This window comes from Schistocerca piceifrons, chromosome 5 (genome assembly GCF_021461385.2).
Source record: "Schistocerca piceifrons isolate TAMUIC-IGC-003096 chromosome 5, iqSchPice1.1, whole genome shotgun sequence".
Lineage (NCBI taxonomy): Eukaryota > Metazoa > Arthropoda > Insecta > Orthoptera > Acrididae > Schistocerca > Schistocerca piceifrons.
Window position 1 is genome coordinate 48,644,933 of NC_060142.1, and position 16,659 is coordinate 48,661,591.

Here is a 16,659-nt window from a genome sequence, read left to right on the forward strand (position 1 = left end):
CTACTCGCCTTCACTCATTAAAAGTTCGCTCGCTCTATTGATTACCGTTTGCCTGGCGTTGCAGCATCTTGTGTCTTAAGAACGTGCTGCGCCTAGCCGCTTTGTTCGTCGGCAATAAACCTCGTGTTAAACACCTGGCGCAGCTGTTATATCGATAAACAGTTTTTACACAACTGGAATGCTATTATGTTGTAATAGGTGCTGCAAAGGGCATATTACATCAATGCTCCTCCTCCTCCTCCTCCTCCTCCTCCTACAACAACAACAACAACAACAACAACTGTTCTCCCTACCGTCCAGGTGATGGATGCTTCAGGCAAATTACAGGGTGGGACCGATGACCTCACTATTTGGTTGCTTCCCCCCAAATTAACCAACTAACAGGTGACAGCTCCCTATTACTACCTGCAGGCAGTATTTTTATCTAGTGACAACACAGTAGCTGAAAGTGTCACTAAAGGCGTTGAACACTGTCAATAAAGCCCGAGGGCAGTGACGGGAGAACGAACCTAACGATTTCCGGAATAATGTTCAAGCTACACTCCGCAATATTTGCGAGAGAAGAGTCAGATCCAAACAACTACGTAGGAAACTCCCAACATTGAACAACAATTTGCTTTTCATCGCTAGTATGAGGTGGCCAACCTTCACATCAAATAAACTGAAAAAAAAAAAATTGTTCAAACGGCTCTGAGCACTATGGGACTTAACTTCTGAGGTCATCAATCCCCTAGAACTACTTAAACCTAACCAACCTAAGGACAACACACACACATCCATGCCCGAGGCAGGATTCGAACCTGCGACCGTAGCGGTCGCGCGGTTCCAGACTGTAGCGCCTAGAACCGCTCGGCCACTCCGGCCTGCCAAATAAACTATTTGAAAACCCAAAGCACACCGTTAGACTTATAGTAAAAATGACTTGTCTCCACTACCTTGGCGCAAGCCACATCACCTGTTTATTTGGAATTTTATTGAAGCAGCGTCTCATAGGACTGACGAGGCTGAGTATCCTGCTACAGACCTTTCCACCACAGAAAAATCTGAGATGTTCATCGAAAATCGAACCCGGGATCTTCGCGTTAGTAGCCAGCGACGCTAATCGTTGGACCACTGAAATAGCTTAAGTGGCTCTTGGTTGGAATAACTTAAAGAAAAAAATACAAGAAAATAATTTACCTGTTCTTATTCTGGTTTACCGTCCGAACCTAAGAAGCACTCGTGAAAAACATTGGTCTCCCTCTTTCACACACTATAAGTAACATATCCTAGTCGCAGGCAAAATGGCAGAGCATATGCACATGTACCCAATGGGTCTTCAACAGTAGCACAAAAATGGCTCTGAGCACTATGGGACTCAACTGCTGTGGTTATCAGTCCCCTAGAACTTAGAACTACTTAAACCTAACTAACCTAAGGACATCACACACATCCATGCCCGAGGCAGGATTCGAACCTGCGACCGTAGCAGTCGCACGGTTCCGGACTGCGCGCCTAGAACCGCGAGACCACCGCGGCCGGCAACAGTAGCACAGTGTGAGCTAATAACAAAGATATATTAGAAATATACATATTCGTCGAAATTTTGTACTACTAGATAATGAAGACAGTGCATCAGCTTGAGCAGAAATGGAGGGGGTGGGGGCGTGCTTATGTGATGATGGATATCCTGTTAGTAAAGACAGAACACAGCTCGCAACGCAGTTGTGTCCAGGGATGCTGAAGTCTCAATTGCTGTAGGAAGTATAAGAACGCTTCTATAAAAAGTATCGACGAAATCTAGTGATTGTCACATAACGTATCTAGATGTCTGGTAACTTTTGAGGAAAACAGTTAATTGCCACTGGACTATAATAGTTGGAAATGAGCCGCACGTGTGGAACGTTCTAGGGCTGCCAGATGGATGATTTGGATGCTTTTAGACAATTGTGAGGAGCTCCGCACCACAACGAATTATGAGGAAAACGTGATGTACTGCTAGAATATTAACGTGCCAGCTGGGTGAAGATGCTTTTGGAACGTACGGCTTTTTTTTCGAAACGCATAGTCACAGTCTTTCTTTTTTTTGCGCACTTCTGACTGGCAAGTTTAAGGAACTAATATTCGATACAGAACGTACAACTGTTCTCCACGTATCCTGTATATCACAAGGGAGGCTCCTAAGAAAAGAGTCACTGATTTGAACCCATACAGCCGGTCGGAGTGGCCGTGCGGTTCTAGGCGCTACAGTCTGGAACCGCGTGATCGCTACGGTCGCAGGTTCGAATCCTGCCTCGGGCATGGATGTGTGTGATGTCCTTAGGTTAATTAGGTTTAAGTAATTCTAAGTTCTAGGGGACTGATGACCACAGCAGTTAAGTCCCATAGTGCTCAGAGCCATTTGAACCATTTTTTTTTTGAACCCATACAGCAGACTACATTATTAGCATGACCTATCCTCCGACATTCATTCTACAAAAACGTTCATAGTAATTATATGAGAGGAGATTTGGTGTTAAAGCAGTTAGGTGTCAGCACCAAATAGTAAATCCATACTGAATAAGTGCGTTATTTACTAAGAGCGCTTATTACCCACCAATTATGGGGAGGGTGCCCTGGTTGATGTAACAGCAGAACACCAGCACAGTTCTCTTTCAAAGTCACACGGCTGCATTTCGGCGTTCTGTCCTTTAATAAAAAGAAAAAGTGTCCTGCCTTAATTTGGCAAAATAAAAAAATTGTCCAACGCACTCGCAGGCACGAAATTATCACATGCTGGCTTTGCGCCAATATTTCCAGTGGAAAGCACACACATTTGAACGGAACGCGTAAAACACTGTAGTGTCCATTCTTTGGCCACGGTTAATTCCCACTGTTGGCGCAGTCTTACAAATATATCGTACTGATTAACACGTGGTTTGATAAAGTCTAGTGCGGTGTCCTTTACATCGAGGTCTTCAATCTTCACTTAGGGGGTAGAAAGCGCTGAAAGAAACACTTCATGTAAAATTCCATCTGTGTCTTCTCCACCACAGTTCGCGTCTATTTCGGGTGGTTTAGGACATGAGATAATCACTGCTAATTTCCTCTCTGTTTAGAGAGTTAACAGAATAGAATTGCTATACTACGTAACAAAACAAAAGAGCCATAAACCTATTATTCGGCTTGGAAAACAATTTTGTTGTGAAGATTCTAACAACGCTACCACAACAAAGGTCAAAAATTAATTATGATTGTAGTGTTGCTCACGCTGCTAAATATTGCAATTTCGGGCAACAACAAAGTTACATTATGTGGCAGGTGTCATTAGAGCACAGTTAATAAAGTCATTTCTTGAAATAATGGATAAAGTAGGCACTCATCTTTTCGTGTTTCCCACGCTGGTCTCGTTGTGAACTCATGGCTCAATCGTCGAAAATCTAGGTAGTGATGATTCCAAGCTCGGATGCAAAGAGGCCTAGGTGTTATTCTGCGATATTCAAAAGTTTTATAGATGTGTTTCATAAACCATTCTTGAAGATTAAACTTTTGCAAGTTAAGACAATGGTGACGTAAAAAAGTAATTAGCAATACGAATTTAAGTTACACTTTTTTATTACTTTTGTTGCAATATCACGTAACTCGTTCCAAAACATCAGTTCACAATATAAAGCATACTTGAAAATATCTTCCTCACTGTTGAAGTTCACATTTCATTAACTGACTACAATTTGCGTCTTTCAATATGACGACCAAGACTTGACTCCCTAATAACCGCTTACGCGCCCAAAAATCAGTTACAAGCACGTCAAAGATCATAGTGACAAAAGAAAGAATACACATAAGAATAATATCATTGCAATATATACATATCGATGTATCTAAGTACCTCTACATTAATGAAATCAAATCTGAATGTTGTCACAGAAATATGTCAACTATTTTACAGAAACAGTAGAATATTGCTGGTATCGAGAGGTTGAGGTGAGGTGCCGTAATGGTTACGTAATTCAAGTACCTTGACAAGATGTAGAGAACGAACACATCGGCAAGCGCTTAGTTACCGGTGTCGCTGAAGTAGTGGTGCCTGTGAACCAGGGTTTGAAGACCTAAATGTGCTGACACAGTGAACAAAGTATGTTCGGCAGAGGAAAAGATCCAAGACCAAGCGATCAAAGAAACCGTTACGCAAGGGAATTCCTGGAGGGAAGACGTTCTCGCGAAACACAATGGGCATTTGCGACAGACTGCAAAACGATGCTACCGTCACGAACATGCAACTGGCGTAATGACTACGGAGACGAGGGAAATCAAGGTGTCTGCCGCCGCCGCCGCCGCCGCCGCCGCCGCCGCCGCCCCCACCACCCCCCTCCCTCCCCCTCCATTTGCGAGTGGAATACCAAAGGAAATCAGTAGAGTGCTACAAGCTACCCTTCGCTATGCGGCGTACGGATACGTTACCTTGCGGGGTATGTACGTGTATCCTACCTGAGAGGGAAGTTGCGGAATCTTAAGAGGGGAAGTTGGAACCTTTCCTCGACCTTTGAGTCGAGTGATTCGCGTCCGCCCATGCAATACGCGTATCCGACGTGCGTAAGGGAAACTGGCGAAGACTGACGGCAGGGATATTTCAGGCGATGCGCGCTCGTGCCGATTAACATTCGGTGACCGGTGGATGTCGCAGGCGAGGCCGCAGCACGTGCGCCCAGAGAAGCTGCAACAGTGCCGGCACCAGCAGCCGTCGCCGCAGCCGCAGCCGCTGCCGGCACGCGTGCCCTGAATACGGCACACGGACCCCGTTTCATTAGGTTATAAAGGCGGCGCTTCACGGCGGCCCACGCCCCTACACGCTCGCTAACTTCGCCCCATAACGGTGGGCGATACGACGCCGAAAGCGCGCCTCGTATATTACGCGTAGCATGTAGATTGCGGGGCAAAACGACCCATTTAAGAGCCTCTCATATCGCCGGGTTCCGTATAAGGGAAAGAATCTAAGACAGACGTGCTCCTTAGCGGGAAAAATGGCATCCTAACGCAGAGATATGACTAAAATCACTAAATATTACTAGAAGCCTCGACATATTCCACGAGAAACATCTCCGCAGAAATCCAATCTGATGCAACAAGGAAGATTTCTAGTCTTCATTAGTACTTCATCAGCAGAAAACCTAAAGCGACTACCAACCTTAGTAAGCTTTAAAGGCTTCTAACAAATGAAGAAAAGAAAAAAAAAATTTTTTGAAGTGCGACGTTATCAGGACGACATGTGACTCGACAGCCTAACGTGTTCATTCAACATGCTATGTAATAGAAGAAATTCAAGTTTGGAACACCAATAAGTTGTTTCATGAATTCAGTGTTTAAACAGAGAATTCAAAAAACTAGATAGTGGCCAAAAAAACGAAAACTGGAGCTGTGCAGCACCATCTGAAAACACACACACACAGCCGGCCGCGGTGGTCTAGCGGTTCTGGCGCTGCAGTCCGGAACCGCGGGACTGCTACGGTCGCAGGTTCGAATCCTGCCTCGGGCATGGGTGTGTGTGATGTCCTTAGGTTAGTTAGGTTTAAGTAGTTCTAAGTTCTAGGGGACTTATGACCTAAGATGTTGAGTCCCATAGTGCTCAGAGCCATTTTGAACACACACACACACACACACACACACACACACACACACACACACAGTTCATTAGATTATTTTCAGCTAGGAAAATCTGCCAGCGCGTCCTTTACGTTATCAAGAATTGCTATTGTCGTTCCAATTGCGAAAATTTATATATATATTTGCCATAACGTTAACAAAGCTTTTGACACCTGAACTAGACAGCGCACAACCAGTGTAACAGTAAGTATGCAACTCATGTAGAATGAATTGCCTCCACATAACATACACTACTGTCCATTAAAATTGCTACACCACGAAATGACGTGCTACAGACGCGAAATTTAACCGGCAGGAAGAAGATGCTGTGATACGCAAATGATTAGCTTTTCAGAGCATTCACAGAAGGTTGGCGCCGCTGGCGAAACCTACAACGTGCTGACATTAGAAAGTTTCCAATCAATTTCTCATACACAAACAGCAGTTGACCGGCGTTGCCTGGTGAAACGTTGTTGTGATGCCTCGTGTAAGGAGGAGAAATGCGTACGATCACGTTTCCGACTTTGATATAGGTCGGATTGTAGCCTATTGCGATTGCGGGTTGTCGTGTCGCGACATTGCTGCTCGCGTTGGTCGAGATCCAATGACTGTGAGCAGAATATGGAATCGGTGGCTTCAGGAGGGTAATACGGAACGACGTGCTGGATCCCAACGGCCTCGTATCACTAGCAGTCGAGATGACAGGCATCTTACCCGCATGGCTGTAACGGATCGTGCAGCCACGTCTCGATTCCTGAGTCAACAGATGGGGACGTTTGCAAGACAACAACCATCTGCACGCACATTCCGACGACGTTTGCAGCAGCATGGACCATCAGCTCTGAGACCATGGCTGCGGTTACCCTTGACGCTGCATCACAGACAGGAGCGCCTGCGATGGTGTACTCAACGACGAACCTGGGTGCACGAATGGCGAAACGTCGTTTTTTCGGATGAATCCAGGTTCTGTTTACTGCATCATGATGGTCACATCCGTGTTTGGCGACATCGCGATGAACGCACATTGGAAGAGTGCATTCGTCATCGCCATACTGGCGTATCACCCGGCGTGATGGTGTGGGGTGCCATTGGTAACACGTCTCGGTCACCTCTTGTTCGAATTGACAGCACTTTGAACAGTGGACGTTACATTTCAGATGTGTTACGACCCGTGGCTCTACCGTTCATTAGATCCCTGCGAAACCCTACATTTCAGCAGGATAATGCACGACCGCATGTTGCAGGTCCTGTACGGGCCTTTCTGGATACAGAAAATGTTCGACTGCTGCCCTGTCCAGCACATTCTCCATATCTCTCACCAATTGAAAACGTCTGGTCAATGGTGGCCGAGCAACTGGCTAGTCACAATACGCCAGTCACTACTCTTGATGAACTGTGGTATCGTGTTGAAGCTGCATGGTCAGCTCCTGTACACGCCATCCAAGCTCTGTTTGCACAATACGCCAGTCACTACTTTTGATGAACTGTGGTATCGTGTTGAAGCTGCATGGTCAGCTGTACTTGTACACGCCATCCAAGCTCTGTTTGACTCAATGCCCAGGCGCATCAAGGCCGTTATTACGGCCAGAGGTGGTTGTTCTGGGTACTGATTTCTCAGGATCTATGCACCCAAATTGCGTGAAAATGTAATCACATGTCAGTTCTAGTATAATATATTTGTCCAATGAATACCCGTTATCATTTGCATTTCTTCTTGGTGTAGCAATTTTAATGGCCAATAGTGTAGTTTAAAGACTCTTTGACAAGGAGGAGCCTAAAAACTGAGAAGAAATCAGTCTGCGTTCTATTAGACAAACAAATAACCCGGATATTCGCCATTGGAGATTTACGAAAACAACAGGAAACCCAAACGTGGATTGCAAGCCAGGAATTCCAACCCAGTTCTTCCCGTAGGCCAGCGCAATATGCCAAGCGCTGCGCTTGCTGGTGAAAATTATGAACTGCAACATAGAATTTTTGAACTTAATTTTTGGTTAACTTTCGCTGTATTGCATAATTACGGCCCTAGGCGGTTTTTGAAGTACCACTCAATGGCTGCTTCGTCATCAGCAATCTAACAATTAACTGTTTCGGGTGGCATGTAGTCATTTAAGATATTCGGGGCAACTCCAGACCCGAGTTAAAAGAAGGTCATTGATATGCTTGTCGTTAACACGTATCCCAAAAGTGAGTAGAGATTATCGTCCTCAGGTAAACTGGTAATCAAGAATTGAGACCAAATGTTCAACCTAGTTCCTGTGGAGGTTATCTACGAAACACTATTTGTCTAAAAATATCACAATAGTTTAAGCAATCGACACCAAAGCAGCTTATACGAGCCGATTCTATGGCATCGATAAATTGTAATTAGCAATAGTGACGCATTATAAAGTATACCCCGCAAAAAATAACTAACAGGAAAAGTTATACAGAAAAAAATTACGCATGTCTATACATCAATAAAGTTATCTTACGTCTAGATCCAACACGTACAAACTAAATGCTATCAACACATTTCGCACTGGTAACTTCCAATCCACGTCACAATTAATACAGCTAACAACCCCAATTAAACAGGAATGTGATCCATGTACCTTGTGAATGTCTTCATACGGGCCTCCACTGCTTTGTGTCGGAGGCAGATTCGTGTCAAGGCAGTGCCGATCTCCTTGGTAGCACCTGCAACAAAATAATAGACACAATTAAACGTTATGTTCAAAATACGTTAAGCCTCGAAAGATACTTTCCAACTTCAATGTATTTTAGAGCACAAGTAAAACGCAGATTTTGGCTCATATGATTCACGAAATGCTCCAGTTCTATCACACTCAACGGTTCCGCATTGACGGCGGTGATTTTATAAATGATTCGCTACTTCAAACCACTGTTAGTGTCGCGTCGTAACCACACTCCATGTCCAAAGCCCAAGATCAGGGCCACCAATGAAATAGAATACTTAGAGGTGAAAGCACGTTTATCACGAACAACACACTACAGCCGGATCTTAACTGACCTCGTGCACGAAGAGTGCGGTTATTAATGTAACAATATTCCAGAATGCTGGTGTTTATACTAACATCGAATATTCCAGAACTCATAAATACTAAACAACATTTAAGTAACTGCAGGTGGTCGGGTCTGAGGTGGCGAACCGCACACGCCCGCCTGCGACGCCAACCACTACGCAACACTGCATGCACTGCAGGTCGAAGCAGTATCGTTCGCAATATGCTTTTCCCTATGGGGATGCGTCACAATGCAACGGAGTAAAATCTGTAAAGTCGCCATTCTCGTTTAAACGCTGAAAAAATGAAACTACGCGAATGGTAGCGTGTCAGAGTACCAGCGCCTGTAACAGTTTTAATTTTTAGAGATACATTTTTAAACATATTCTCGCTGGACGTTCGCTGTAGAGGCCCTCCGAATAGTTTCGTGCTGTAAACGCTTGAGATCCACTCAGATGCCTTCACCAGTTTCACTGTCTTTGTCGGCCAAAATGACGCTTGATATCCTTAATAATACCTGGCTGCGTCAACCTGCCGAACCCCAAGCGTGTAGGTGGCCTTGAGGGTTGTTTCTACCCACATCGTGTATGCGTATACCTCTGCACCTTAGCGTCGTATTTCATTCGCGTTAAACATACACACACACACAACACACACACACACACACACACACACACACACACACACAAAGTTAAGATTCAAAGTATGATCGTAAATCATTCATTGTCGGTTTAACGTAATGAGTAGAGCCGCAGACTAGTAATATAACGCGTAATTTATTGCTTCACGTTTTCAGACCCTTTGTTATTAGTTTAATAGCAGAATATTTTATTATAGTCTAGGTTATATTTGTGTAGTCTTTGTGAGAGTTTGGTCGATTAGCTTTATCTGCAAGATATTTTTCAATTTCTTGTTTTAGATTTAGTATTTCACATGGCTTACAGATTCTGCTACTGAATAGGAACAATGATCATGTAAGAATGACGTTAGGATTTTGCTAAAAAGTGAGAATGATGAAAATTTTTACCGTATGTGGAGAACTATTGCAAATTTGCATCACACTATTTGTAATGGAACTTCCATAGGCTAAGCCCATGTCCTTACAGACTGGACACTTACTATACTTAATTTTTGCCTTTTAACATACTCATGGATATTGAAGTCCATGTATACAGTAGACAGAACAGGACTATCGTATGGACAAGGGACGAAATGTGTGTTTTAAGAGAGTTAACGTGGGACTTCCATTTCTGTCCATTTCGTAAACAATGTGATTTGTGAGCTAGTTAAGAGGCAACAACTGCCGCTGGAGCCCGCTGCGATCGCGTATACCACGTTGAGGTACAGACACCGTATGGACATACAGCGTCCTTTCTGAGCGTTCAGCAGCACCTTCAACTCGGCACGCTCAACGTTGACTTTCAAAAGCATAGACCGTGTGCCCATGGTTTAAGGACGCAGCGCGGTGGGACCGGTATTATGTAAGGCTTCCACAGGACCTGTAGTAGAAATTAGGGGCCAACGACAGCAGTGGACTACCGGAATATTATTGTGGTTCAACTGCATCTTTTCATGCTTTGGTGTCTTCCCGACGGCGACAGCATCTTCCAGAAGCCTAACAGTTCGTATCAAAAGGCCAGAGACGTGCTACTGTACTTTGAGCCTGATAGTGAACTCACACTGATGTCTTCGCCACTAAATTCGTTGATGTGGACCCGATGGAAGAAACCCGGAACGCTATCGGGCGCCAGCTCCGCACGCATGATTCACCACTCTGTAGTTACAGGGAATTGCGTTACCTGTTGCGCGTAGAGGTCTGGTGCCACATACATCCGAAATCGTTCCGACGACTTCCCGAATGAATGTCAGGCGGAATCATTGCTGTCTTACGCTCCAAAGGCGTACCAACACACTAGTATCAGGTGGTCGTACACTAAGGTGACGAAAATCAAGTGGTCATACAATGAGGTGGCAGAAAGTCATGGAACAGCGATATGCCGGTACCATCACTTAAACAAGCCATAAAACGGCAGTGCATTGACGGAGTTGTCATTTGTATTCAGGTGCTACATGTGAAAGTTTCCGACGTGTTTATGGACGTAAGATGGGAATTGACGTACGTTTAACGTGGAGTGGTAGTTGGATCTACACGAATGTGACATTACATTTCGGAAATCGTCAGAGAATTCAATATTACGAGATCCACAGTGTCAAGAACGTGCCGAAAATACGAAGTTTCAGGCATTACCTTTCACCACGGACGACGTAGTGGCCGATGGCCTTCACTTAACGACCGAAAGCATCAGCGTTTCCGCAGTGTGTCACTGCTAACAGACAAACAACATTCAGTGAAATAACCGCAGAAATCGATGTGGGACGTACGACGAACGTATCCGTTAGGACAGTGCGGAGAAATTTGGCGTTAACGGGGCTATGGCACCTGACCACCCACGCCAAGTGTCTTTGCTAACAGCGCGACATCAGCTGCAGCGCCTCTCCTGGACTCGTGACCGTATTAGTTGGACCCTAGATGACTGCAAAACCGAGGGCTGGTCAGATGAGTCCCGATTTCAGTTTGCAACAGCTGATAGCAGGCTTGGAGTGTGCCGCAGACCCCACGAAACCATGGACCGAAGTTGTCAACAACAAGGCACTGTGCAAGCTGGTGGTGGCTCCAGAATGGGTTATCTTTACATGGAATGGTACGGGTCCTCTGGCCTAACCGGACCGACCACTGGGCGGAAATGATTATGTTCGGCTACTTGGAGGCCATCTGCAGTTATTCATGGACTTCGTGTTCCGAAACAACGCTGGAATTTTTACAGATAACAATGCGCCATGTCACTGGGCACAAACGTTCGCGATTGGTTTGAACAACACTCCGGGTAATTCGAGTGAATGATTTGCCCACACAGATCGACATACATCAATCCCATCGAACGTTTATGGGACATAATCGAGAGGTTAGTTCGTGTACAAAATCCTGCACCGGCAACATTTTCGCTCTTATGAATGGCTATATAGAGGCAACATTGTCCAACATTTGTGCAGAGGACTTCCGAGCACTTGGGTCGTCTGTGCTACGTAGAGTTGCCGCACTACTTCGCGCAAAGGGAGATCCGATACGGTATTAGGAGATATGCTTGACTTGGTACCTCAGTGTATTTTTATGCTTCTGCTGCGAAAATAGGCACGTGATAGTATGAAGCACGTTGTTGCCACAGTTCTTTCACAGCGAAATAATTAGCTCCTCTGATTTCTCTTCGCGTCTACGGCTCTTCCTTCACTTCAGTTCTTTACCTTTGATATATCGATCCTTATAATTATGGTTCTAACAAACTTTGACATACTGAATCGCTGCTAAAGTGAATTTAAGTGATCACGAATCCACCGAATTACCGAAACCAAAGCTTCTAGTCTCTCGCACGACAATGTCAGAAACACTCAGAATGCAGTTCATATGCTCTTGCAATCACACTAATTTCACTCGTTTCTATCTCATTTAACTAAATGGTTGGTACTTGACCGGCGGAACCCTGGTCAACTTTGTGTCGACTTTACGAACTTAAAGGCAGACTTTGTGAACACAAAGCCAGTCACCGGTGACAGAACGTATTTTACTTGTGTGTACAGTATACGAGTAGGGTGGTTCCGTGCCCAGCTAGGCCGATAACATCTTTGGTCCTAACTACCAAGAATTGCGTCTGAGGGAGTGGCAATCGGAAAGAAAAAAATTTAACAGACTACTGAGTACCAACTAAAAAGGACTGCACGGTACATGCGGAAGGCTCTGCCGTATCGCGGAAGATTTTGTTCAGATTCCTCGTCGCGCTGTGTTGCTGACATCGGTAAAACCTCATACTCGATAAGATTATGTCTCTTACTTGTCCGTAGTAAACAGTAAGATAAGCAATCTACTTACACTAGAGATAAAGTATCTTGTCGGCTGCTCCGAATAATACAGACCCCCATGGGCGTGGGAGGCTATCTCCAGAAATAGCGCTATCTTTGGTGAAACGTTATGTCAGTTTCAGAGCTCCCTTCCTCCCAACATCTGCGAAGAAAGACAGGGAATATCCAACGAATACACAAACAGGAGTTTTCTTCCATTACGCTTCTGCTGATTCAGTCATATCAGCAACGGCGCCATTAAGCCTAAGTCAGGCTGAGCGCAGCTCATTCTCTGAAAGTATCCTTTTGTGCGCAAACGCACACCAAAGGAAAACAAAAGCACTTGCTTGAAAAGTAGCCAAGCGCAGGAAATTTACGTATGTATGCTGTTACTACAGTTGCCTCAGTATTCATGTAGTATACGAAGATGTCGCAGAAAAGAGTTCGGTTAACGTTCTCTAGGCAAGACGTAGCAGACAACGTTGACAGAAATATTTATTTTGGAGTTTCAAGATAAATACTTCCTGTGATTGTTCCTGAAAGTGCAAAATAAGAGCATTTGGGATGTTTCTAGTGGGAATGGAGTTTATTACGGTACACTTCTTATGTAATCACATTTTTAAAATTAATTGATGAATGTATGTCTACAGGGGAAAAAACTGAAGTATTTTAGCTGCTTAAGAACAACACACTACGCTTTGTAATTCATATTGAACAGGTGATTGTTCGGAAATTTTACAAACTGAGACGTTTCATTTGCAATCTTTGGGGATGGAGAAACATGATAGCAGCGACTTTATTTTTAGAGATACTGACCATGAGAAAATTACAATTTTCTTCTCCCTCCTTGAAATTTCTTGAACTGTAGATTACTAAATCACTTTTAATTTTTATATTAATTATATTAATATAATTTGTGACTACTGACGACCAAACACAGCGCAAAACTCTCACCAAAAACAGGACGCTACATGCATGGTTGACCATCTTTCGGCGAAGCACACTAGCGGCAAAACATACGTACTGGTGTTTTAACACTGTTACAAGTGTGCGCCATATTGAACGAAAATTACAAAATTTTGTCATTCTTTCCATACGGAGTTGCATTCACCGGTTTCGGTCATACTGTGGACAAAAAACCAAGAACATGTCAAGAAGGCATAGCGGTCCGCACAAATATGCCAATGTCATAGCAAGAAGCCGACGTACAAGATGTATATTCGTGGGCTATGGTATGAAGGGACATGCAATCTTCCGCAGAGCTTACACGTCACGGAAAATTACGCATCGCCCCGTGCTTGCAAGCGCCGCCAAGCGAGCGAGAATGTTTAAGGCAGCGCACGCGTCGCTACGTAACAGGCGGTCGCGATGCCTTTGATGTATCATGCGGCGGCTTCTCTGACGTCGCATCCTCGTTCACCTTTTAAAGAGTAGCAGACAGGGGTCATCGCTAGTTCAGTAGCAATCCTAGCCCCACATCGAGGCGTCCATCACAAACATATTCAAAACGAAGCTTCCCAGCTCCTTTAATGGAGTTTTATGCTTGATTTGACGAGTGAAGGAAATAAACTTGCTCGCTGTTTACGTCCCCCGTGGTTTAAAAGAAAGGGTCTTTATATTTCCATAAAACAGTTATCCCAACATGTCACCCTAACAGGTATTCCGATGCCACGCCCCTGTTAGAATACACGATGCCATTGTGAAATATCTCATTTGGAAGTACTGTATCAACAGATTTTTTAATATTACTTTTGCTTACAAGCTTATCTATTTTACCCCGTTAAGAACCCCCAATAAATCCTAGATATTTACAAGCATTTTTCACCAGTTCGCAGTTGAATGGTAGTGATTTTTATGTAAATAATAAACAACATTCGTCCCAAGCAGGTTAATTCTATTTCTTACAGGGGGAGGGAGGGGGGGCACGACGTTGGGATCACAGATTTACTTCAGACTTTGCACATCTTTTGTAGGCAATTAGAAAACATTCTGAGCAAGTAGTAAGATGCACTACTCTGACAATTTTGAGAAAATCGCAAGAGAAGTTTTACGCGTCTATTATGTCACTGATGTATCTTTACGTAGGTGCTGGAAGTTAAGAGAGTTCATAGTGGTCAAGTGGTTACTGTTTGAGCTTCGTGAGGTAACACTGTACGAGCCGACGTTTCGACTCCAGCTCAAACTTGATTTCTAGTCTGTATTTATTTCATTGCTGGTCATATTATTTAATTTGTGTGTCATTTGAAAGGTAATATAATTAAAAAACCACGTGCATTTGCATGAGGTTTAAGTGAATTTCATGTTATTTGCCTACTCACTATTTTTAACTAAATTTAATTATTAGAACAAACATATTTGTAACTATCGACAAGTAAATGAAGAAACGCAGAGAGTTTTCCTGCAAACGTATGCCTGTAGTTATTTGCGGAATCCCTTATACATGCAATCTGGTAAGGTACCCGGCACTACTATGCACCTAGATGCTTCGACCTGCAGAGGCAAGCCCCCATTCGGCAGTTAACCTAAGCAGTGGTAAGACGTTGCTAATGTAGGAAGAGCGAATAATGTACGTGCAATTTTTTTGAATATCACAGAATTTACAATTGTACTACAAAAATGAAAGTTTGAAAGGGATCCGAACCGTCGCCTCATACGTTCGTCTTACAAAGCTCGAACCTCTCTGCATTTTGTTCGGTATTGTTCGTTGCATTTGGTCTGGGCGCACGTCACATGGCATCCGTTCCAGTTGATCGTTGATTCATTTACTCAGTTTTTTTTTATTTTTTTATATAGGGCAACCAGACCTCTGACCGAACATGCTGAGCTGCCGTGCTGGTTTCACTTTACCACCATGAACTCTAGCATCCGGCACCTACGCACAGTTACATCAGTTACACAACAGACGCTTAAATTTCGGAATTTTCTCGGAATTGCCAGAGTAGTGCACCTTACTACTTGCACATTATTTTGTTCTGATGTCCAACAAAAGGTGTACAAACTTTGAATACCAACCTCGTGGCCTCTCCTTGTTAATTGTTTTGTTTTAGGTATATTCTGCGTTCAACAAGAAAAATGAGTGCTATGAATACTATACGAAAATAATTGCCGGTCGGAGCGGCCGAGCGGTTCTAGGCACTACACTCTGGAGCCGCGCGACCGCTGCGGTCGCAGGTTCGAATCCTGCCTCGGGCATGGACGTATGTGTTGTCCTTAGGTTAGTTAGGTTTAAATGGTTCTAAGTTATAGGGGACTGATGACCTCAGAAGTTAAGTCCCATAGTGCTCAGAGCCATTTTTGAAAATAATTACTCCGATCATTTCGCTCGTAAACTAATGAAGGTTCCTGAATCAATTGTGCGAAATGAGCCTCCTGACTAAAAATTCAGCTGGAAAAGAAAAACAGTAATTGTCATTTTTATTTACAAGATATACAGCCTATAACTTCAACATATTTGTTGCTGATTAAGTACTCGGCCATATTTACCGTTTGTCTTGTGTACTTGAGACGGTTAAATATACTGTTTGCACACAAAAAAACTGCAGAATGAAGACTTATCTAAGAACTGAAGATAAAGAGCTCCAACGAATTCCAAAAAGGGCCCATGGACAAACATTCCATCTGCAGTATCAGAATCTGCCTTGGAAACGCCTATGATGGAACCCCGCACTCGTCGCTCTGACACTATGAAAAGCAGCACTCCCCCCTCCCCTCGAAGAAAAAGGACTTGATCACGATTGATGTGGGAAATCCACACCACACCGTGCAATGGGGTTTCCAAGACAGTTCTACGATTTTCGGTGGCCCAAATTCTGCAGTTGTGGGTGTTTACATACCCTGTGGTGAGAAATGGGCTTCGCCATTCCACATCACGTTAGACAACCAACTGTCATCTTCTACCATTTTCTGCTCTCCGCGCCACAAATCCGTAGCGAACAGTTCAGCAACGGTAGCACTTGGGTCCGGATGCCCACTAAGAGGCCGATCGTCGAAATAGCCTGTAGCTTCGCAACATAGGACCTTTACCGGTTGGAATAGCCTTCTTATAGCGATAGGATCGTGAGGCTGCAACAGCGAATTCTCCATTCCGTCAGCTACTATCCATTTCTCACTGTTGACTCCCCGATTTGAAGAAAACATCAGCAGAAGCATCTCACTATTTCCGTCG

At 44.1% G+C, this 16,659-nt stretch overlaps 1 protein-coding gene across 5 annotated transcripts in view; it reads right to left on the reverse strand.

Annotated features, from left to right (window-relative positions):
• Nucleotides 1–16,659, reverse strand: part of LOC124798019 (protein MTSS 2) — a 337,387-nt gene that overhangs the window by 114,825 nt on the left and 205,903 nt on the right. For all 5 annotated transcript variants that reach the window (XM_047261225.1, XM_047261226.1, XM_047261221.1 and 2 more), the window contains exon 4: nt 8,193–8,277. In XM_047261225.1, coding sequence (XP_047117181.1) covers nt 8,193–8,277 — 85 coding nt within the window. The remainder of the gene's footprint in view (nt 1–8,192; nt 8,278–16,659) is intronic.